Source organism: Ornithodoros turicata, unplaced genomic scaffold (genome assembly GCF_037126465.1).
Source record: "Ornithodoros turicata isolate Travis unplaced genomic scaffold, ASM3712646v1 Chromosome17, whole genome shotgun sequence".
Classification (NCBI taxonomy): domain Eukaryota; kingdom Metazoa; phylum Arthropoda; class Arachnida; order Ixodida; family Argasidae; genus Ornithodoros; species Ornithodoros turicata.
The window spans coordinates 1,660,045-1,682,438 of record NW_026999326.1 but is presented as its reverse complement, the minus strand read 5'-3'; the positions used below and the strand labels follow the sequence as shown (position 1 = coordinate 1,682,438).

At 48.6% G+C, this 22,394-nt stretch overlaps 1 protein-coding gene, 1 long non-coding RNA gene, 2 other non-coding genes and 1 pseudogene across 4 annotated transcripts; 4 read left to right on the top strand and 1 right to left on the bottom strand.

Moving 5' to 3' along the window:
* Nucleotides 1-8,390: 8,390 nt before the first annotated feature.
* LOC135372831 (uncharacterized) lies at nucleotides 8,391-9,425 on the top strand. Its single transcript, XM_064606290.1, has one exon. The coding sequence runs from the start codon at nucleotides 8,391-8,393 to the stop codon at nucleotides 9,423-9,425; it is 1,035 nt and encodes a 344-aa protein (XP_064462360.1).
* Nucleotides 9,426-9,629: 204 nt separating this feature from the next.
* Nucleotides 9,630-9,833, top strand: LOC135372940 (U2 spliceosomal RNA; annotated as a pseudogene).
* Nucleotides 9,834-15,302: 5,469 nt separating this feature from the next.
* LOC135372853 (uncharacterized) lies at nucleotides 15,303-16,372 on the top strand. Its single transcript, XR_010416136.1, has 2 exons — nucleotides 15,303-15,684; nucleotides 15,759-16,372. It is a non-coding gene; the product is annotated as an uncharacterized LOC135372853 (long non-coding RNA).
* A 986-nt stretch (nucleotides 16,373-17,358) lies between these two features.
* On the top strand, nucleotides 17,359-17,545 carry LOC135372952 (U2 spliceosomal RNA). Its single transcript, XR_010416184.1, has one exon. It is a non-coding gene; the product is annotated as a U2 spliceosomal RNA (small nuclear RNA).
* A 797-nt stretch (nucleotides 17,546-18,342) lies between these two features.
* LOC135372927 (U2 spliceosomal RNA) lies at nucleotides 18,343-18,537 on the bottom strand. The gene has a single exon (XR_010416180.1). It is a non-coding gene; the product is annotated as a U2 spliceosomal RNA (small nuclear RNA).
* Between the last annotated feature and the right edge of the window lie 3,857 nt (nucleotides 18,538-22,394).

Sequence of the window (22,394 nt, the reverse complement as noted above, 5' to 3'; positions counted from 1 at the left end):
GTAGGAAGGCGAAGGTTGATGTTTAAGACAAAGTTGTTAAAGTTATTACTGGGTCAGGCAGTTCAGTTTCCTCCACTTCACTCCAGTCCATTATGACGTTCAAATTCCTAACATTTAATGCAAGAGGGTTTAGAAGTAAACCGAAACAAAATGAAGTAATTCAACTGTCCAGATTTTTGGAAGTTAACTGTATCATAATCCAAGAGACGCATTGGCACAAACAAGAAGCAATGGAATTCGATAAAATATTGAACACAAAGTCCTACTGGAGTTATGGAACGCACAACTCAAAAGGGGTTGGAATCGTTTTCCTACAGCCAAGGAGCATAAGAGTACTTAAATTCGAAAAAGACATCGGTGGGAGAGTAATTACAGTGGATATAGCCCACGGAGGAGGAGTACTTAGAATAATTAACGTGTATGGGCCAAACAGAGCAAAAGAATCGGAGGAGTTCTATAAAGAGGAACTTCTGTATTATTTTATTGGGGCTCACAATTTTATACTTGGTGGAGACTTTAACTGCGTAACTGATACTAGAGATACATCATCAGGAAAACATTCCAACAGTAGTGGTGCTAGACACTTGGAGTGGGCAATACAAAAATTCCAATTACAAGATTCGTGGCCAATAGCAGGCGGGGGAGGAACGGGTTTCACCCGCCTCAATAAAAAGGGGGGAAGTAGAATCGACAGAATATATATATCAAGTCGAATGGCACAGAAAGTAAAAGACGTTAAAACTATCGAAACAATTGACATTTCCGATCACAAAGGTGTCTTGTTGGAAGTGACAGAAATGGGGTTTCCGGGTTCCCAACGTCCATGGAGAATGAATATAAAGTTGCTAGACCTTCCAGAAGTTGACCAAGAAGTCAAAGACATAATCCAGAGAGGGGTCAAGGATAGTGACCATACTTTTCATTGGTGGGATAAGCTTAAAAATACTGTAAAAAACTGCCTTAAGGCCTGGGGGAAGAAAAAAGCGCATGAGAAGCGTGCAATGACGCACAAGCTCCAGGAACACTTGCGGCGGTTGCAACAGTTCGGCGTGGGAGTACTCTCCGGTGTAAGCTACACCTCCGCCAAAGATCACCTCGCACTCCTGAGGGAGGAAAGGTGGGAGGCGTTGAGGTATATGGCGGCGAGGGACAGTCTAGAGCAGGAAGCCTGGTGCTCCCGGAGGCTCCTCTCTAAACATCTGGCTTTAGCGCAACCGCCCATGGAGGCCCTCATAACCAAGGGCAGATGAGTCACCAAGCAAAGTGAAATAGCCATGGTGGCAAGAGAGTTCTACGTTAACATGTTTGAGAATGGACTCACGGCAGGTGATTCCTTCTGCGGGGGAAAGGCAGGAAAAGGCATAGAACTTAGCTGCAAGGAGGTGCAGCAGGCTGTTAGAAGCCTGAAGGATGGGAAGTCGCCGGGACCCGACGGGTTTCCGGCAGAGTTCTACAAACGATATTGGGACATCCTGGGCCCCTCTTTGGTGAAGGTGCTTAACGGTGCACTTCAGAAAGGTACATTTCCAGAAACCTTCCTAGAAGGAACGGTCACTCTGTTGTGCAAGGACCAGCAGCGTAAGGAGGAGTTGGGCGCCTGGAGACCCATAACGTTGTTAAATTTAGATTATAAAATATTAGCAAGGGCAGTCGTGGGCCGAATACAAGGAAATATGGAAGAATGGGTGTCACTAGCACAGGGTGCTGCAGTTAAAGGTCGAAGAATCCAAAGGAAAATATGGGAGCTAAGAGATGTTATAGAATGGACAAGCAGAAGGAGAATAAAGAGTATTCTCATGACCTTAGACCAAGAAAAGACATTTGACCGGCTTAAACACGCATATTTAAGACATACATTAGAAGGAATTGGGACGGAAAATCCAATAATAAACACAATAGGAGCCATGTATGGAAACGCCAGGAGTAGGTTACTTATCAATGGGCAATTGGGAAAGAGCTTTCAGGTCAAAAGAGGAGTAAGGGAAGGTTGCCCCCTTTCTCCCCTGCTGTATGTGTTAGCCTTTGATAGGTTATTACGAGGGCTGAACCAGTGTGAGGCAGTGAAAGGGTTGGATTACCTGGGGCAGTACAGCGTAAAACCATAGTGGCCTACGCTGATGATCTCACTATGGTAGTTCAAGGCGAAAAGGAAGTTGAGAAAGCTCTAGAAGTAATGGAAGAATACGGGACAATGAGCGGGGCGAAAATAAATAGAGACAAATCAAAATTGATATATTTAGGTGGGGAGAAGCCGAGGAAAGATCTGGGTTTGAGTATTGTGGAGGAGACGAAAATCCTTGGAGTCAGGTTTAATAAGGACGGGGTTTCACATAACAATTGGATGCAGTTGGAAAATACTTGGAAAAATTGAAGGAAGACTATGTTGAACCGGGAACGCCACTTACAGCTCGAGCGCAGATTGTCAAAAGAATTATGATACCAAGATGTGCGTACCTGTTTTCTGTCGCTTACCCTTCTCCTGAAATATGCCGGAGAATTGAGAAACTCTGCTTTCAGTTTATATGGGATGGGAAAACGCAATGGGTAGCGCAAAAGAAAATGAAACTGCCTATTAATGTTGGGGGCCTGCAGATAGCTGATCTGAAACAACTGTCAGAAGCACATGCTTTACATGGAATATATAGGATGTTGGATGGCAAGGACATCGGACAGCAGGTGACAAAATTTTTGCTGGGAATAAACATAAGACATTTTCGCCAACACGGGATAGATCATAGGAGTCCAATGTCGGAATGGCAGCCAGCAATTTATGAAGCAGGGAAGCACACTTTGCTGCAGTTGAAACGATTAGACAAGAGCTGAATTATACAGAGATCTGAGGGGGAAAGAAATAGAGAAATATCCATCTAGAATAACAGCGGAAGCTTGGAAAAGAATTCTTAGTTACTAGTTAGAAGGCAAAAGAAAATCATTCCTGTGGAAAATGGCGCATGAGGTCATACCAGTGAGGGACAAGTTTTATCTGTGGGGTAAAAGCCGCAGAAGGGACTGCGAGATTTGCGGTCAAATTGAAACGGTGAGGCACGCCGTCTTCGAGTGTAAGGTACCGGGGTACCTGTGGTCCTGTTTTATTAAATATTTTGGATTACGTAACTTGACATTTGAAGAAGCTGTGGGAATACATGTTGGGAAAGTAACCAAAAGACAACAGAAATTTTACATGTTAGTAGCAGTCGAAATCGCATATCGGGCTTGGGTAAACAGGTGTAGAGTGGTGCATGGTGGTGACTGCTGGGGTAAAGAACGAATGAGAAATATATTCAGTTACTACGTACGAACTTGGCTTGGGAGGGAGCGGCTAAGGTTAGGAGCAGAAAACTTCTCGAAACAGTGGCAGTGTAAAGGGTTCAGAGTAGTGGAGGGTATTATTAAATTTAAACTGGCAGATTAGTTAAATGAATTTAGAATATACTACCGCCGCAACACAAGGAGGAGATCTATCTGAATTTTGGGGTGAGTTAACTGTAAAGCACAGGAGTGTTGACGCTCTTCTGAAGCACACGATACAGCGTTACACTCAAGTGCAAAAGCAATGGGGCAGAGCTTTAGAACTGGCCTCAGTTGTTGACTTGGTTTAGGAAAATAAAGCAAATCAGTAAATTAAGGATATAGGGAGTAGTAGGCTAAAAGATAAGGAAGATGGGCTCACTAATTTTGTGACTCATCTAATCAGTCAACAATACAAAAGTGTAGTCCGTAGCGCTCCATCGATTTTCACTCGTGGTTGCGGTAAATTCGTGTAATCCAAGGAATGTTTGAGATCAGTGTGTGCGTGAATGCCCCAGGATCAAGAGGATACCCAAGTTTGCTGTGAGTGTGAAGGTTTGACGAAGTTATAAGTGTTTTTGTGAAACGTGGAATCGGGCCGTTAGGCCTAGCCCGCATCCCTCCGCAACGGCTCTTCTCGTCGGTGGTTTGCTCGGGCTCCTAGAGATGGCGACACCGCCGCGTGCAGCAGGAGAGGCAACCGTCGCGGGCGATTGCGCAACATGGGCGGAGGAGGTGAGGGTCAGTGGGCTTCGCTTGTAGGCAGGGTGTCGGAGCGAACCGAAAACCGAAAAAAAAACGCTATTTTGCTGCGAAACGGAACCGAAACCGTAGACGTTTTTTTCGCTCAGGAGGGAAACCGAAAAATATATTTAACGGTTTTCGGTAAAAAAAAATAAAAAATGTGTACCACGGATAGGCGAATGAAACAGACATCGTGTGCTCTGAAGTCATGTCATGGGTACCATACGAGGGTTACGGTTACGGTGGAATGTATGTCGGTATATTATGACCCTTAGGCTCCCTTTGTAATGGTTTATCGTTCGCGCACGCACACAGATTTAGAGGTACATGTGACACTCTAGCAATGTACCGTACTGTTCGTTCTAATTTGATCCCCGCAAACTCTCCTCAACTAAACAGCGACCCAAGGGGGCTGCATAACGGCTTCTTTATCGGTAATGTCGCGCAACGCGTCCCTTGTTTGAGAGCAGCTAAGTTGAATACATTTACGTATATGCGAGGGCAAGCCCGTGCGAAGTGGCAACTCTTTTGTGGACAGGACACGAAGAAAATAAAACGGAGCCGTCGAGCGCGTTTGTGAGTGAAGGTGTTCCTCGATTTGCGTCGTACTCGTGCGGTGGTGCTTGCTGGCTAGACAGTAGCAACAGACATTCGGATGGGACGCGATCGCTCCAACCCAGCAAGAAAGTACTTTACGTATGACATCACGACATCACGACAAAGAAGTCAGTTTGTAGCATGTGCTTCAAGAACGGAGAAAGTCTATTGGAACAGACAGGAACCTACAGGAACCAGGAGCTACCAATTTCACAGCTGTCTATTAATATTAAATACCACGTATGCGGAATAAACGGGTTTACATTTTGTAACATTGGTTTTTTTTGTGGGGATAAATATTCCCAGCAGAAGCGGAACCGGTTAAAAACCGGTATGAACCGTTATTTTTTTGCTCCGGAGCAGAACCGGTAGCGGATCGTTTATGATGTAACCGGAACGAAAACCGGAACGAAAAACGTTTCGGTTCGACACCCTGCTTGTAGGACGTTGCTTCGCTTGGCTGACTTGTTTACACCGCGGGATTCGCTCCGTCTGTGATAGTGCGTGTGCGTACCGTGTGCGTGAACGTCCGAGGATCAAGAATATACCCAACTTTGCTGTGTAAGATTTAGCGAAGTTTGGAATGCAGTTTACGTGATCTGTGCGAGGTACACGGTGTGCGTGTACTATTGTTGTCATCCTGTCGGTCAAGATGGAAAGCACTAATGATATGTTAGTTACAGAAGAAGGTAGTGATCTGGTGACAGAGGACACTTCCATTCAATGTCAGCGGACACAGCAACCTGTGCGACGGGGGCAGATACTCACGGTGTACTTCCCAGTACCCAGTGCGTTTCGGTGTACCGAAGAAGCGTGTGAAGTGACATTCAAGAGTGCCACATTGACCACAAGTAAAGCAGCACTCATACACCACCTGAGGAACAGTCACTCGGTAAAGCCCGGCGACACTCGTTACGAATGTTTCATGTGCCACTCGTCGCTAGGTGAGAGACCGAAAACTCATGTGTGCGACGAGATGAGAAGTCAAATGCCGACACCTATGAAAGACGCGTCTGTTCCACAATGCAACATATGTTGCAGAAAATTCCATACAAAAAAGCAGCTACAGAACCACCGGCAGTGGCACCGAAAAAGGATGCTACTCCAACACTCCCCCGCACCGGACACGGAATACGACGTCGCAATGCAGCACAACAATATACAGCCACCGGTATCACCAAGTGAAGATGAATCGGAACAGGAAACCACGCCAACTGATTCACCAGCAGGGAGCAGTCTTCTTGGGAGTATTAATACTCCCCTATCCATGACACAGATGGAAGGCGAAGAGCGCGAACAGCCAAAGCTTGAAGGCAATGTACTTCAAATATTCTTTCCAGTACCTTCCTACTTCCAGTGCCCACTTAAACCGTGCCAATCGAAATTTGCAGTTGGAGTCTGGATAGCGCAGCGTCGATCACTAGAACGACACCTCGAAAACGTGCATAGATTGCGGGTGACTTCGACAATAAACTCGTGTTCAGATTGTAAAATGACACTTGGCCAACGTCCGTCATCACACCCGGAAGTGTGTCCCAGACAACCACTAAGACTGCGCTGAAGATCGTTCCCCTTCAAATGCACAGTGTACCAGCTCACTTTCCCATCGGCAAAGGGCCTTGCAAACCACCACAAGTGGCACAAGCTGAGGAATGCTGAAGAGCGGCTTAGCATAAGGTCAACCGGAGGTACGCGTGAGCAGAATCCACAGCAAGACAGCCCTGAAATGAACCGCCAGGTGGAGGCCACACCCACTGATAAATCACTGTGCAATGAATACTGCACCTCCGTGATTCGGCACAGTCCCTGCACTCAGGAAACGCAAGGCGATACTCGGGAGACAGATGAAGATGACCACAACCCACGGGAGAATTACACCGCAGAATCAACAGGTGCCTGGGAACACATATATTTCGAATGTTGCCACGGTTCAGTTGCGGAAGCGGATAGCATGGATTCTGGGGAGAGCAGCTCCCATGGGGACCGATGTGAGAACGACAACCTACCTGACACATCTCTAGAAACCCCCTGCTTTGCAGGGACTCTCGGGGCAGGCGAAGACGGCAGCCACGCAAATGGAGCACACGAAGAGGATAGAGAAACGGAGGAGTCGCACATAAGTACGAGGCCAACTGTTCATATAGATACGTCACTGCTGGCTTTACGAGATCATGCCGCCCAGATCAAACGCTGGACATGCGGGGCGCAGACAAAGGAGACGTGGAGTGCTTTTGAACAGTTGCTGGATGCCGCGACATCTGGAGTGGCAGCCTTCGTCAAACTTCCTGAACAGCCGAGCAGGAGACAGGGAAGAGTCACAAACCCAGAAAACCCTAGGGATATACAAACACTTTATCGACGAAACCGCCGCCAAGCCATCCGCCTAATCGTCGAGGGAGCACCCAATCGGTGCCGCATCACCGTAGAGGAGTTAGAGTAGTATTTCACACGTGTCTGGAGATGTCAAAGCCCAGCACTTCTGGACTGCTGCTCGAGACCAACGGCAGAGGAGCAAGTAGACCTTAGCGTGTTTACCCCGGAAGAGGTGAGAAAACGTGCAGTCAGCTGTGAGAACACAGCCCCTGGCGATGACCGCATCACCTACCGCCACTGGCTCTCCGCCGACCCGGACTGTGCATTCTTGTGTGCTTTGTTCAACATGTGTTTGCAGTACAGACGCATACCAGACACAAGGCGATCCTCAAGGGTTATTCTGATCCACAAGAAAGGAGACGAGAACGACCCGGGGAACTGGCGACCTATCTTACTTTGTCGCACCACTAACAAGCTCTACACTAAATGCATAACGGCACGCGTGCAACAGTGGCTCATGGAGCAGAATGTTTTGATTCACTGTCAGAAGGGCTTTTTGCCACACGACGGCGTCTTCGAGCGCCAGTATATTCTACAACACAAAATGATTGTCGCGAGAACGGGGCGCAGGGACTTCTGCGCGGCTCTGCTAGATCTGACGAATGCTTTCGGATCAGTCCCACATGCAGTGGTACTGGGGGCCGTCAAGCGAAGTGGGGCAGGCGACACACTAACGGAAATCATCAGAGACATGTACTCGGGAGGCATGGCTACCGTGTGCACAGCTGCCGGAAGTACGGGAAACATACCAGTCACATGTGGGATCCGTCAGGGCTGTCCTCTCAGTGCGTTGCTGTTTGATCTGGCAATTGATCCTGTCATTCGTGCAGTTCAGGGTGAGGGTGCGGACCACCGATGCCTAGCCTATGCGGACGACATGACTTTGATGGCTGACAACCCCGAGGTACTTCAGAAAAGAATAAACGATGCGGTGGAGCCATGCGAAAAGCTTGGTCTTAAGATAAACCCCTCCAAATCCGTGGCTTTGCATCTCTCAGGCCAGGGACCCATAGGCCTGCGCCAGACAGAATTCTTTGTCAACGGACAGCGCATTCGATGATTGGCGGACTTCGAGACCACGTCGTTCCTCGGCAGACCAGTGGGATTCTCTCTTCTGAAAGATAACACCAAGATAGACAAGATGGCACAGCTCGGCACGAAGATCCTATCATCCATTCTGGCGCCCTGGCAGAGGTTAGATGCGATCAAAACATTCTTGTACCCGTCACTTAATTTCGACATGCGAGTGGGAATCATCTCCAAGTCCCAGTGGCAGATGCTAGACAAACAGCTGAGGCCACTGCTTAAGAAGACTTTGTACCTTCCTGGCAATGGCAGCAGACGAGTATTTATACGGAAGCAGCAAAAACGGTGTGTGTGGGGTGCCGATGGCGGGAGAGATGAGTGACATTAACAAAGTCGACAATGCCTTCAAACTCTTGACGTCAAGAGACCCCATGATTGCACGCCTTGCTAGGGATGATGTGACTCAAGTCACAAGCAAAAGGCTACGTCGACCTGCAACACTGGAGGATGCGGAGACTTTCTTGGCAGGAGTGACAGAGGGTGAATTCAGAATCCCTCCCACCCAGATCAGGGATGTTTGGACTGAGGCTCGGAAGGCATCGAGGAGAATGGGGATAACGTGGACTCTGACCGAGGAGAACATTACTGTTACGAGGCTGGACAAAACAGTAACTGCCAACACACGCAGTAAGTTAATGTCAACATTTAGAGGCCAGTTGTCAGTAGAACGGGACCAGCGACTGCAGAGCTTTCCCAACCAGGGAAAGACAATGACTTGTGTTGCGCAAGACAGATCGAGCTCGCACTTTTTCCGAACGGGATCCTACACTCGTTTCACTGACTGGTGGTTCATTCACAAAGTCAGGCTAAACCTCCTACCGGTGAACGGTGCAAGGCCGTGGGAACACAAGAACGACAAGACCTGCAGAAGGTGTGGATACCAGACAGAAACACTCCCTCATGTTCTCAATCACTGCATGACCCACAGCCGCACCTACACGGACAGGCACAACCGCATTGGAGAGCGCGTCAAGACAGCAGCCATAGCCAAGTACACAATAACCCACGAAAACAGGGACGTTGGTGGTCTTGGCCTCCGACCAGACCTCGTAATCGTTCGTGGTGAAGAGGCTATCATTTTAGATGTCACATGCCCTTTCGACAACGGGCAAGAGGCCTTCACAACTGCCAGAGAAGAGAAGCTGAGAAACTACCAACCTGTGGTGGAATACCTCAGGAGACGGTATCAGAAGGTAACCGTAGACGCCATCGTGGTTGGCTCTCTTGGATGCTGGGACATCAGAAATGTCAGGATTATGAGAAGGCTGTGTTCGACAAAATTACCTGCGTCTCTTCAAGCGTCTAGCGGTCAGCGACGTCATCGCCGCTTCCCGTGATGTTTACGCCAAGCACATAGCTGGAATTAGTGCCCAAGAGTCACAATCTTTCCCCAAAATGATGTGACAATGCAACGTTCATATATCCACAACGATGAACGAACACATATAGACTAAGATCTCTTGAACTGTAACACTTTCATGAACGCTCTTTCCCATTTCAACACCACAAGTTTTGTACCATTATACAAACCGTTGAATATGATGCATTTTCGTGTAAATAATGTCCCAAACATGTAATAAAACTTCCTCTGTTCGTATCAGCTTAATATCTGATACGAGCCCTATTTGGACTCATGATATTAATCTTATTTTTGGCCCGAGACAGTGTGTCTGAAGCTGGCCTCGGCACTGTCAAGGGTTGCCCTGATATTGCACTACCTCCCACCCGTCTACGTCCCACCCACCAGGTGTAGCCCACCCGTCTCAAATAAAAAAAAAGAAAAATTCGGAAAACAGCACCAGTAAGCATCGGCCATAATGACCAGAGACAGGCAAAAGAGGGAAGCGTAGAAACAACACCAAGCAAAGCAGGGAACCTACAGCAGACATAGACACAGAACACACTGGAGACAACCACTGGGAAATGTCCTGTCTGGGCACTAGGGTACACATTCATTCATTCATTCATTCATTCATTCATTCATTCATTCATTCATTCATTCATTCATTCATACATTCATTCATTCATTCATTCATTCATTCATTCATTCATTCATTCATTCTATCTATCTATCTATCTATCTATCTATCTATCTATCTATCTATCTATCTATCTATCTATCTATCTATCTATCTATCTATCTATCTGTCTATCTATCTATCTATCTATCTATCTATCTATCTATCTATCTATCTATCTATCTATCTATCTATCTATCTATCTATCTATCTATCTCTATCTCTATCTCTATCTATCTCTCTACCTTGCAATTTCCAATCAATCATTTTTATCTCACGGGCCGTGATGCATTAGTACTAACACCCTAGTGTTCCGTACCCATATACCACGATGCCCAAACTGGCGACGTGCCACGCGCGGACGTAGAAGGCGAGACTGCGACAGTAGCGAAAGGGGGAGACGTGCAGCCTATATCTCTTCTCGGTCTTTTGGCGGATACAAGGGAGAAAGAAACACGAGTGCCGTCCACTAACATGCGCATTTCATGCAGTCCGACTATCATTCTAGTGCTTCTTACACGCACCACAGCATGTTGAATTTGGCGACGTGACACCCGCGGAGGCACGTGCCGCGACCGTGACCAAAGCGAAAGATGGACGTGCAATATTTATCGCTTCTCGGCCTTTTGGCTAAGATCAAAGTTCGTTTGTTCAAGGTCGTTTCTGCTCAATTGGAAGCCCCGGTCCTTGCACGTGCAAGTTGCCGGGGTAAGGATGACTTCGCGGTTCATCCCCACGAAGGCACTGGTCTGCCCCGTCAACGCCCCACAGGACGCCTCCCTGGTAGACGTCATCGATGGTGTGGCTGAAGTGGTGAGTGTAGAAGGCGTTTTTAGCGTTCAACGCGTGGTTGGAACAGAGTTCCAAATCTCAGTTCCTCGTCTCGACGCCATGGAGAAGCTACTTTCTCAAGGTGTCATCGTTATAGGCGGAGTACCTTCCACTCTGGAGTCGTTGGGGGCTCAAGTCACCCGGGTAACATGCATGCACCTACCTGTCTTTATACCTGATGAGTATTTAATGAGGGCGCTGGCACCTCATGGAAAAGTGAAGAAAATCGAGTGGGGTTTCTCAAGAGACCGGCCTACAATGCGAAATGGAAACCGCATAGTGGAAATAGAAATGGAGGTCAAACACCCAGTCCCAAACTTTCTGAGAGTACTAGGTCATAAAGTTACCTGCGACTACTTCGGCATTCGCAGGGTGTGTAGCCGATACAAACGCGAAGGTCATATGCGTGCAGGGTGCACGGTACCCTTTTGCAATCGCTGGTCTACATATGGCCATGAAACATCAGAGTGCGCATCGGCGTGCAAGCGCTGTGGCGGAAGACACGCGTCGGCGGATTGTTTCCGCAAGAGACGGCTTCTGTCGGATGTTGTCAGACAACCAGCCACGATGGGAGAAATGCGAGACAAGGAACGGGATGGCCCAACTTCGGATGAACAACACAGGATAGAAGTAACGGAGGAGGCTTTTCCGCGGCTTCCTTTACCGGAAAAAGAAGAAAGCCGTGTGACAGGAAATGGCACAAGTTGTGCGCAGGAGCTTTCTTTGGAAGACATGGATGAGATGTCAGACGCTTTAGAGGCCACAGCATCAGTCCACGATTTTAATTTGGCCCCCGCTTCAGAGGCAAGAACAAAGCAAGATACAACTAAAGAGCATGAATCATCAGACACCACAGAGACTTCGTCAACGGAATCTCCCGACAAAGATGACTCTGATGCGAACCGAAACAACGAAGTACATCTAACGCGGATAGCCAAAGCTGAAGCGCAATCAACTCCAATGGCAAGACGACACATTTCCGCAATTTCCGCACCCACAGCGCCTACAAATCCCGCATCAACAGCAGCAAAGTTCAGTCCAGACGCAGGACAGGTGAAAAAGCGACAGCATACATCAACATCATCAGATTCAACCCAAGACATCGAAGTGACACATGCAGCAAAAAAGATTGTGGTGATCTCAGATAATGTCTTAAGTGAAGACTTGTCTAGTGTGTCGTCAGATAGTTCACAAGATATGCAAAGTGATTAATCCTGAACCGTTTATGGGTATGTGTAGTGTGCCTTTACTCTCCTTTATCGTAATGTTTTTACGAATCGGAACGCTGAATGTTCAAGGTTTTAGCAACCTTGAAAAACAAATTGAAGTGATGGGTTTTGCGCGGAGTGTACGTCTAGACATCTTGCCTTTACAGGAGACAAACTTTTCCAGTGTGCATCAGGTAGAGACTTTTAAGGAACGTTTTAGAGTGAATTGTTTCTTTAGTTTGGCGTCCAGTCGGTGTACGGGCGTAGCAGTTGTCATCTTAACCAGGTCTCTCCAGTCTCAAGCATTTGCTGTTCCTGATACTGACGGCCGGATTATCGCTGAAGATATCAGATGTGCCAGGAGAAAGTTGCGAATTTTGAACATTTATGCTCCAGCTCAGTCAGCACATACCAATTGGCAGATACCCAAGCAGCACAATGTACTGAAAGTCGAGTGCAGTAAGGGTGGACGGGTAGGCGGAAGGCCTTGAACATACTAGTGGAACTAAAGAACATTGATAAGACACATACCGTCTACCCCTATTGCACTCGACTTTCAGTACATTGTGCTGCCTGGGAATGCCTTCTTTGCGGATCTCGGTGGTTTTGTGCTAGATCACCAAGATTTCATTTTGGCAGGTGATTTCGACTGCGTGACAGGTAGCACTTTAGACGTTGCGGGGCAAGGTCAAGGCCGCCCGATTTGGAACAGTCGAGAGCTAGTTCGCATCGTTGATCAATTTACATTGAAAGACATCTGGCGAAAAATCAAAGGCAATAGCTTTGTGAGCACGTGGTCTCGTGGAACCAGCAGTTCTCGGTTAGACCGTATATATGCAACTGAAGAGGTAGCAAGTTGTGCGCAAGACTGTGAAGTCTTCGAGACCTCGATCACTGGGACGTATGTATCTGACCACAGAGCCGTTGTAACAACCTTTAATATACCAAGTGGAAGGGCCTCGGAAAGGAAACCATGGAGGCTCTCGCACGCTTTGTTATGTGACCAGGAAGTAGTGGCCACAGTAAATGACTTTTTAACTGAACGCCTTATAGGAACACCTCCGTCGTTAACCAATTGGAAAAGCATAAAAGATGAATTGCAAGAGCTTTTCATCGAGCTAGGGAAGGCTAAGGCAAAACAACGCACAAAAGAGCTACGTGACATCGCAATGAAAATTCGAATAGTCCGAAGAGGAAGCATTCAATGTGCTTTAGCACCGGCGGCTTTGAGGCAGCTGAAGGCACAATACTTCGAAGTGCTCAGAACATCCACAATGACAGCCAAGCTCGAATATGCCAGATCGCATCATGTAGGTGGCGCAGAAATGCTCCGATACTTTAGGCATGCAAGGTGGCAGGACCCGACAAGTCAGCATGACGCAAACGCAGTACGGGATATAACACAGGCAGATCAAGAAGGCTTCCTCCGACATGCAGAGGAGCAATTTTCAGCGAAGTCAGTAACAAATATTCCAGACTATGTAGCAGACTTACTACCTCAACTTTCGCAAGAAAGTAAAGAAGCGCTCGAAAGCCCGATAAACGATGAGGAACTGGAGGTGGTGATCAAAAACATGCGGTCAGGATCGTCCCCAGGGCCGGACGGTCTGCCAAACCTTTTCTACAAGGTATTCTGGCCAAAACTACGAATCTTTCTCACCACAATGTTTCGAGACATGTTTGAGAAAAATGCTTGGGAAGAACACTTCAACACCAGCTATGTTGTATACATTCCGAAAAGAAACTCAGTCATAGAAGACCCGTCGACTTGGAGGCCAATATCCCTTCTCAACAGTGACTATAAAATTATAATGGGACTGTTAACGAGCAGGTTACGGAAAGTCTTGCCCAGCATAATACAAGAATCCCAGACGTGCAGTGTAGAAGGCAGAAGCATATACACCACTTTGTCGGGAGTGCGAGATTTGCTACCTTTCTCCAAAGATCGAACAGGAAGAGGAGCAGTTCTCTCCTTAGATCAGAAACAAGCGTTCGGTAAGGTAACACATACCTATCTTTTCCATTTACTTCAGATGTACAATTTTCCATCGAGCTTCGTACAATGCATCCAAACAGCATACACAAGTCAACGAGCAGCACTTCTTTTTGGGGCACACATCGGAGGAACCTTCAACATAGGGAGAGGGGTACGACAGGGTTGTCCCCTGTCCCCCCTTCTTTTTGTGATTGCCCTCGACCCATACATTAGAATGCTAAATAACTCTGTATCTGTGCGAGGACTACCGGTCCCTGGCCAAATAGTGTGGGAGAGCGCGGTATACGCAGATGACATCACCATCTTCGTGTTAGATGCAGACTCAGTGCTTGCGGTTCTTCACCTTTTTGAGCTTTTCGCCAGTTTCACAGGTGCAGAACTACATATGAGGAAGTGCAAGCTACTCTCAGTTGGAAACTTTGATGCAAGAGAACTTCCCATACAGAGGTGTGAGACGATAACGATATTGGGCATCATCTTCAACAGAGATGGCTTGGCAAAAGAAAACTGGTTGGACAAGCTTCGTCACATTAGAGAATGTATTCAAGAAACAAAATTTTTCTTTCTTGTTCAACGAAAAACCCTATTTCGTGAAAACGGTTGTTTTTTCAAGATGCTGGCATTTGGCACGGGTATGCGTGCCGTCTAACAACATAGTGAGAACTAACATAGTGAGAACTTTTCACTCTCTGGTCTTCGGTTTCTTCTGGGATTACTCTACAGAGCTAATAGCACCGCGTTTCCTACATTGTTCTCCGAAGTCAGGAGGAAAAGGTCTCCCACACTTAGGTACCAACGCTCGTACGTTGGCACTAAAAAGCCTTCTCCAAACTCTCGAGACTGAGGGACCACCTGCAGCTTTAGCACGATATTTGCTGGGACCGTTGGGGAGGTTTGTCCTCCAAGCTGAAACATGGAAGGAGTCCAGCAAGACAGAGACACCGACCCAACACTACGCTTTGCTTGTACAACATTACAAGAAAATAAAAACCCTGGACCCGAATATAGATATTTGCAAAACGACGGCTACAGAGCTAGCAGAAAGAATTTCCAATGAGGAGGCGATAGAAGAAGAACGACGGCAGCATGACTGGAGGGCAGTGTCAGCATCGTGGTTGCCAGGAAAAGTACAAGACTTAAAGAAGCATGGAAATGATCGGAATAAAATATGACGGGAGAAGTAGAAATTATGATTCTGAGCCCTGTGATACATATTCGCACAAAAAGTTTGAGCGTAGCGCGCAATCCTGGAGCGCGAGGGAGCTTTGAATCTCGCGGCAGAAATGCCCCCTCACTCGGCTGTCAGCCGCTGACGTCATGTGACCGCGCCGTCTTTTTCTTTATTTTTTGCGATTTCTCCGGCGCGCGCTGGCAAGCCGACCGGGAAGGAAGCGTTGTTGCTCATCGGACGCCGTGCGAAGGACAGGTGATGAATTGAACACTCTTTAGGCGACACGTCTGCTCTTCTCGACGAAACGTTTTATGGAGTTGGAGGCTAAGTTCCTCGAGCTTCGATTTCGCCACACGAATGTACCGGAGGCTGGTAAGTGATGCTGCTAAGTGTGAACGAACATTCGGATTGAAATATAGTGCTTCTTCTTGTTTACAAATGCATAGTCATGAAGACGCGGCGCAGTGACCAGTGTTTTCACTTGGAGATGTTGCCGACCATCATGACTTCTCCGTGTTGTGGTCAACACTATGGGCTCTGAACCGCATGGACACTGGCATCTCTGAGGCGAAAGAGCGGACCGATGAACGCATAGCTATGTAACATTGCGCTTGTGATACCAGGAGCGTAACGTCTCCACAAACACTACAACATGAATACCAAAATAAAGTTAGTAAAGTTCATCTGCTAGCGATCTGTGGGAAACCCCAAAATACATGGTCAAATAATCATTTTCTTTTTTGAATGGTCATACGCAGAATACAACACTGGCACATGGAATAAATCTCCAACTGACAGGAACGTATTTAGTCGTATCACATATATATATATGCTGCACACACAGGCACAATACTGTTCACTAATGAACGACACCTCAGCACAATCGGAACAGAAATCACAACCGCGTACGATCCACCTCAACCCGGGCCGTCACTGCAACACAGAGGCCTGGCTACACCTTTTACACTGCCCGCAGTCTTGTTTTATGCAAAACTTACGAGACAAATCATGTAAGAACGCAAGTGAATGTCAAACGCAAATAAATAGCAACAGCGTCTCAGTCGGTAAGTTGCCACGATTCCTGAGCTAGCAGACGATTCTGGCGAGGAGCGGACGCTTCCGGCAGCCAATGAAGTGCTCGGACGCCTGACGTCACCACATGCCAGACTCGGCTTGGGGGAGACTGTCGCCGCGGAGCGCATTCTTCCAAACTAATTTTCTCAGGAAATTCGCGCTTTTCGAAGGAAATATTTTCCGTAGCAGTTTATGAAGGTAGTATGTTCATATCAAGCGGTGAAAAAATATATGTTCCAAATGATTTCCATGCTCCTTTAAGGTGGAAGGCGGCTTGGGAAGTCCTACCTACACGAGATCGACTCACACGGTTTGGCATCAGACATACAGATGAATGTGTTCATTGCCTGAGTACGGAAACTGTCCAACATGTGTTTCGGGAGTGCTCAGTGGCTCGTGCAACGTGGTCACGGATGTCCAACACCTATAATCTTCAGCTCCCTGCTGGTTTTTCTTCTCGGGATTGGAGCACACCAAGAAAGAGACTGAGTGCTTCTTACCGCGCTAACCGAGGAAGCTCTATGGCAAGTGCGATGTCGTGACACCAGGCAAAATCGCCGTTTTGTATCTATCAGCTACCTAGTGAATATTGTCACCCAGCACTTTAAGCAATTTTTACATAACCGCTTCCGAGTTATGGATGAAATAAACTTTGGGAAAGAGTGGGAATGGCAACCTCTAGTGCAAGTCAGAGGAGGGAAATTACGAGTGCTACAAAAGGAACCCTGCTACTGTAGGAAAGCTGGCCGTTTCCCATTTCAACCAGGATAGACTTGTTCATGCCACTCATTTCCTTTTCGTCATAGGGTTTTAATCATGATTCTTAGGAGCTATCACAAAAGCAAAACTGTAGTGGGACAATTTGATGTGTGACTACATAGATAGAATGTACATACAAAGAATGTTTTTTTCTTGTTTTGGGGGTTTGGGTTTTGCGCGTTAAAGAGTGCTACCTTTGGTGATGGAGATAGAATACCTGTTAAAAATAAATTTTTTCTGAACAGTATCTGTTCTTATCAGCTTAATATCTGATACGAGCCCTATTTGGACTCACGATATTAATCTTATTTTTGGCCCGAGGCAGTGTGTTTGAAGCTCGCCTCGGCACTGTCAAGGGTTGCCCTGGTATTGCACTACCTCCAGGTGTAGCCCACCCGTCTCAAATAAAAAAAATAAAAATTCGGAAACAGCACCAATAAGCATCAGCCATGATGACCAGAGACAGGCAAAAGAGGGAAGCGTAGAAACAACACCAAGCAAAGCAGGGAACCTACAGCAGACATAGACACAGAACACACTGGAGACAACCACTGGGAAATGTCCTGTCTGGCCACTAGGGTACACATTCATTCATTCATTCAATCAATCAATCTCTCTCTCTCTCTCTCTCGGGCATCATGATATATGGGTACGGAACACTAGGGTGTGAGTACTAATGCATCACGGCCCGTGAGATAAAAATGATTGATTGGAAATTGCAAGGTAGAGAGAGAGAGAGAGAGAGATAGATAGAGAGAGAGAGAGAGAGAGAGAGAGAGAGAGAGAGATAGAGAGAGAGAGAGAGAGAGCCAAAAGGCCGAGAAGCGATAAATATTACATGTCCATCCTTCGCTCTGGTCACGGTCGCGGCACCTGCCTCCTCGGGTGTCACGTCGCCAAATTCAACATGATGTGGTGTGTGTAAGAAGCACTAGAATGATAGTCGGACTGCATCAAATGCGCATGTTAGTGCAGGCAGGCTGATTGATTGATTGATTGATTGAATGTGTACCCTAGTGGCCAGACAGGACATTTCCCAGTGGTTGTCTCCAGTGTGTTCTGTGTCTATGTCTGCTGTAGGTTCCCTGGTTTGCTTGGTGTTGTTTCTACGCTTCCCTCTTTTGCCTGTCTCTGGTCATCATGGCTGATGCTTATTGGTGCTGTTTCCGAATTTTTCTTTTTTGTTTTTTGATATGAGACGGGTGGGCTACACCTGGAGGTAGCGCAATACCAGGGAAAGTCTTGACAGTGCCGAGGCGAGCTTCAGAGACACTGTCTCAGGCCAAAAATAAGATTAATATCGTGAGTCCAAATAGGGCTCGTATCAGATATTAAGCTCATAAGAACAGAATTTATTCGGGATGTTAGTTGCGTTACACTGGAGAATGGGGTTACTTCTATGTACAGTATTTACAGGAATAAGACAGTGTTGTCAGCAGTCATGCAGTGTTATCAGCAGCAGGTCATGAGCTGGCGATGTGTGCCGCGTAGGTGTCCCGTGTCGCAGAGATGACAGCGCTTACGCACAGCTTCTTCATCTTTTTGAGGTACCTGCGCGAACAGAGGCGCCTGAGGAAGTGATCATTCTTGGGATCCCAGCAGCCGAGGGCACCGACAACAACTGGCTCGATGGTAACGCGTTGGTATCTTCGTTGTAGGTAGTTCTTGACAGGCTGGTACTTGGTGACCTTTGCTGTGCGGGCTTCTTCGAACGCTGACTGGCGGTTCTCGAATGGGCAAGTTATGTCGACGATGATAGCTTCTTCTCCCCAAGCAAGGATGATATCCGGGCGGAGCTGGGTGTCACCAACAGGTCGGTTTTCAGAGATTATGGTGAACTTTGCTGTGGCTGCTTTCCTCACTCGGTCGACGATGTCGTTGTGCCGCCTCGTTATTGCTTGGCTTTGCCTCATGCAGTGGCACACCACATGAGGCAGGGTTTTGTTTTGGTAGCCACACCTTCGGCACCTCTTGTCAACGTTTGCCCAGGTTCTTGCGCCGTTTAGTGGAAGGAGATTCAGGCGGGCTCGATGAACAAATCTCCAGTCCGCGAAGCGTGTGAATAGGCCCGTGCGGAAGAAGTGGGTGCTGCTGGGGTCGAGTCCGGCGCAGTCCATGACCTTGCCTTGGTTGGCAAGGTTGTGAAGAGCATATCGTGCGCTCTCCATCGAGTTGGTCACGTATGGTGCGCATTATTCTTGCTCTCCAGCGCTCTGTCATGGCCTGGCCTTTCCTGGTAATGGCGGTTCCACCTTCCTCGATGGTCCACGTTACGCAGAGCCGGCGAGAGGCTTTCCTGGCCTCAGTCCAAACATTGCAGTGTTCATTTGTAGATGCTCTGTAGGATCCCTCTGTGTCTCCGGAAAGGAAACCCTCCACGTCACTTGGGGAGCATGTTGTGCGCAGGCGCTTGCTGACTGTGTCGAAGAGGTCCTCTTTGGCTATCCTTGCCACCGCTGGGTCCGGCGATGTCAGGAGCTTGAACGCTCCGTCGATCCTTGCAATATCGCTTGTCTCTGGCGCAAGAGGAATGCCGCAGCATCCCAATCCGGATTTACCGTAGATATAGTCATTGGTGGCATTGTTGGGAACGTAGAGAGTCCTCTTTATCAGAGGTCGCAGTTCCTGGTCGAGTTTCGTCCAGTCTGTTTTCCCCAGGCGTCCACAGCGCATGGCAAAGTTAAGGGACGGGTAGACGAATGTCTTCAGCGCATGAAGTCGTTGCCAAGGCGCTAACATCGATGTCAGGATCCGTTTCCCCGCGTTGATGGCCGTATCAATTGTTGAGACATCCTTTAGTACATTAAAGCCCACCGGTCGTCCGAGGTAGTTGGACTCAAACTTCTCCATGGTGCTGATGGGCCTGTCATTGATGTGGAACACTGTGTCTCGTAGTCCGACCGGTTGGTGCCCAGAGATGTGGACGGTCCTGCACATGCTGGAGTTCAGGGACAGCCGGAGGGAGGATGCCAGGGTGACAATCCTGTCGATGCCGAGCTGTAGGAGCTGGGGATCCTCTGCGAGCGGTGTTACGTCGTCAGCGTATGCCAAGATGGCGTGGTCTCTGTTGGGTCCCTGGATGTCAAGAAGTATAGGATCTACTGCCAAATTGAACAGCAAGCCACTAAGCGGGCATCCTTGCCGTATCCCGCGTTCCATAGGAATGGGCGCTGCGGAGTCGCCACTGGTGAGGACTCGACTAGTGTTATCAGAGTTGAGGTCAGATATGATTGCTGTGAAGTCAGGTCCGGTGCCAGCTACTTCCACAGCTCTGATGATGGCACTGTGGGGCATAGAGCCCAAGGCATTTGAAAAGTCAAGGAATGCCGCACACAGGTCCCTGTTGTTGGCCCTGGCATCGTTGATGCGTCGCTGCAGAATGTAGTTGTGTTCATACACGCCGTCGTATGGCATAAATCCTTTCTGCGTGTGGCTCAATACATCGTTCTGCGCGATCCATGACTGTAGTCTAGAAGCTAGGCAACCGGCGTACAGTTTGTTCAGCGTTCTTGCAATACAGATGGGTCTCCAGTTACCGGGCTCATCCGGGTTCCCTTTTTTGAAGATGGGGACTGTTTTCGATGTACGCCAGGAAGCGGGACACGCTTGTACTTAAGGCAGATGTTGAATGTCACTGCCATAAATATACCATCAGGGTCGACGTCCAGCCAATGCCTATAGGTGAGACGGTCGTCGCCGGGCGCGGTGTTTTCGGTCTTGGCGGCCTTCCGCCTGACCTCCTGTGGCGTGAAGTAGCTGAGGTCCATCTCAGTGGTTGCACAGGGGCGATGTTGTAGAAAACTTGTGTCGCAGTCCTCTGGCTGCCAAAGGGCAGAGAAATGGTTCTCTACTTGCTCGCATGGGATTTGGCACCTCGTTGAAGGTCCGTCACAGATGAGCCGTACCGCTTGGCGCCTGTTTCTTTTGTACAGTTTCTGGATCTGTCGTGGGTCTTCCGGGTTGAGCTGTCTCATGCGTGAGCCTTCGCTACGAGGAGTGGGCAGGCGAACCGCACTGGATGCTGCTTTGGTGGCTTCTTCAAGGATACCTTCGAACCTGGCCCAGCTGGCGTCTGAGACGGTGGCATCAAGGATGGCATTCAGCTCAGGAACAAAGCTTGATAATACGAACGTCTCCCGAGCTTCATCGTGTGGTTGGGCAGGGTGTTGGGCGTCATCTTCCTCAGCTGGTATGCCGCCGGCCTCTTCCACCTGGTCCGTAGACGTGAGGGCAGAGGACTCGATGGTATCACTGCTTAGAGGTTCTGCGGAGATGCATGCTTCGCTCCCATCTGACGCGGTGGCCAGAGAATCAGCCTGGGAGCCTCTTGAGTCCACTTCCGGACCCAGCTGAGGGGCCACTGCTGATGGAGGGGGTGCATCGTTTCCCTCAATTAGCATGTCGACGGCCTCTTCCACTTGGATTGGGGCAGTGAAGGCAGTGGGCTCGGTGATGTTACAGCTCGGAGGTTCTGTGGGGGTGCATTCAACGCTCCCATTTAGCGTGGTGACCGAAGAATCAGTGGGGGGGGGCACATGTGTCATCTTCAGGGATCAGCTGAGAGGCCGTTGTTGATGGAGGAGCTGTGGTGCTGTTCCTGTCATTCAGCTCAGGATCATCCTCTGGTGTGGCTGCTGGGCCATGGTGCTCCAGGGATTGCATCGCGCGGTTGCGGCCAACGCCAGCTGCTCGTGCCTCCTCCCGTCTGTGCCATACCGTATGGTTGTATAGCCCTTTCTTACTTGGGAACGAGTCGTAGCAAGTGCTGCACACATGGCGGAAGGATGTTCGGCTTGAGGGCTGCGCTGGCTGACTGGGGGCCAAGCTGCACTTGTGGTTCTTCGGGCGGTTTCCCAGTGGCTCGTTGCAGATTAGGCAGAGGTATATGTACTTCCTGATGCGGTAATTGTGCCCTTGCTCCAGGTGCCGCGTCAGTGACTGTCCTTGGCTCGTTCACGTTGCGGATCGGAATGCCTGTGTGCAGCCGTCTTCGGGGCAAACGAAGCAGTCAGGGAGGGGGAAGAGCACTGCGAGCGTCTCTCCCTCTCTAAAAGGCTGTCGGGTCAATGCGTCGCCGTGGCTCGATGCAGCTTCCTCAGTCGCCGTGGTAGAACTTGTCCTGTGCAGTTCTTGCGCTGGCTGTCCATGGGGCGACGTCCCAAGGTCCGGCGTTCTCGTAGAAAACATAAAAACCGGACCTGCCCCGCAGTGTAGAGGGCTGCAGGGCGTTAGCTGTAGAGGGCTTCCGA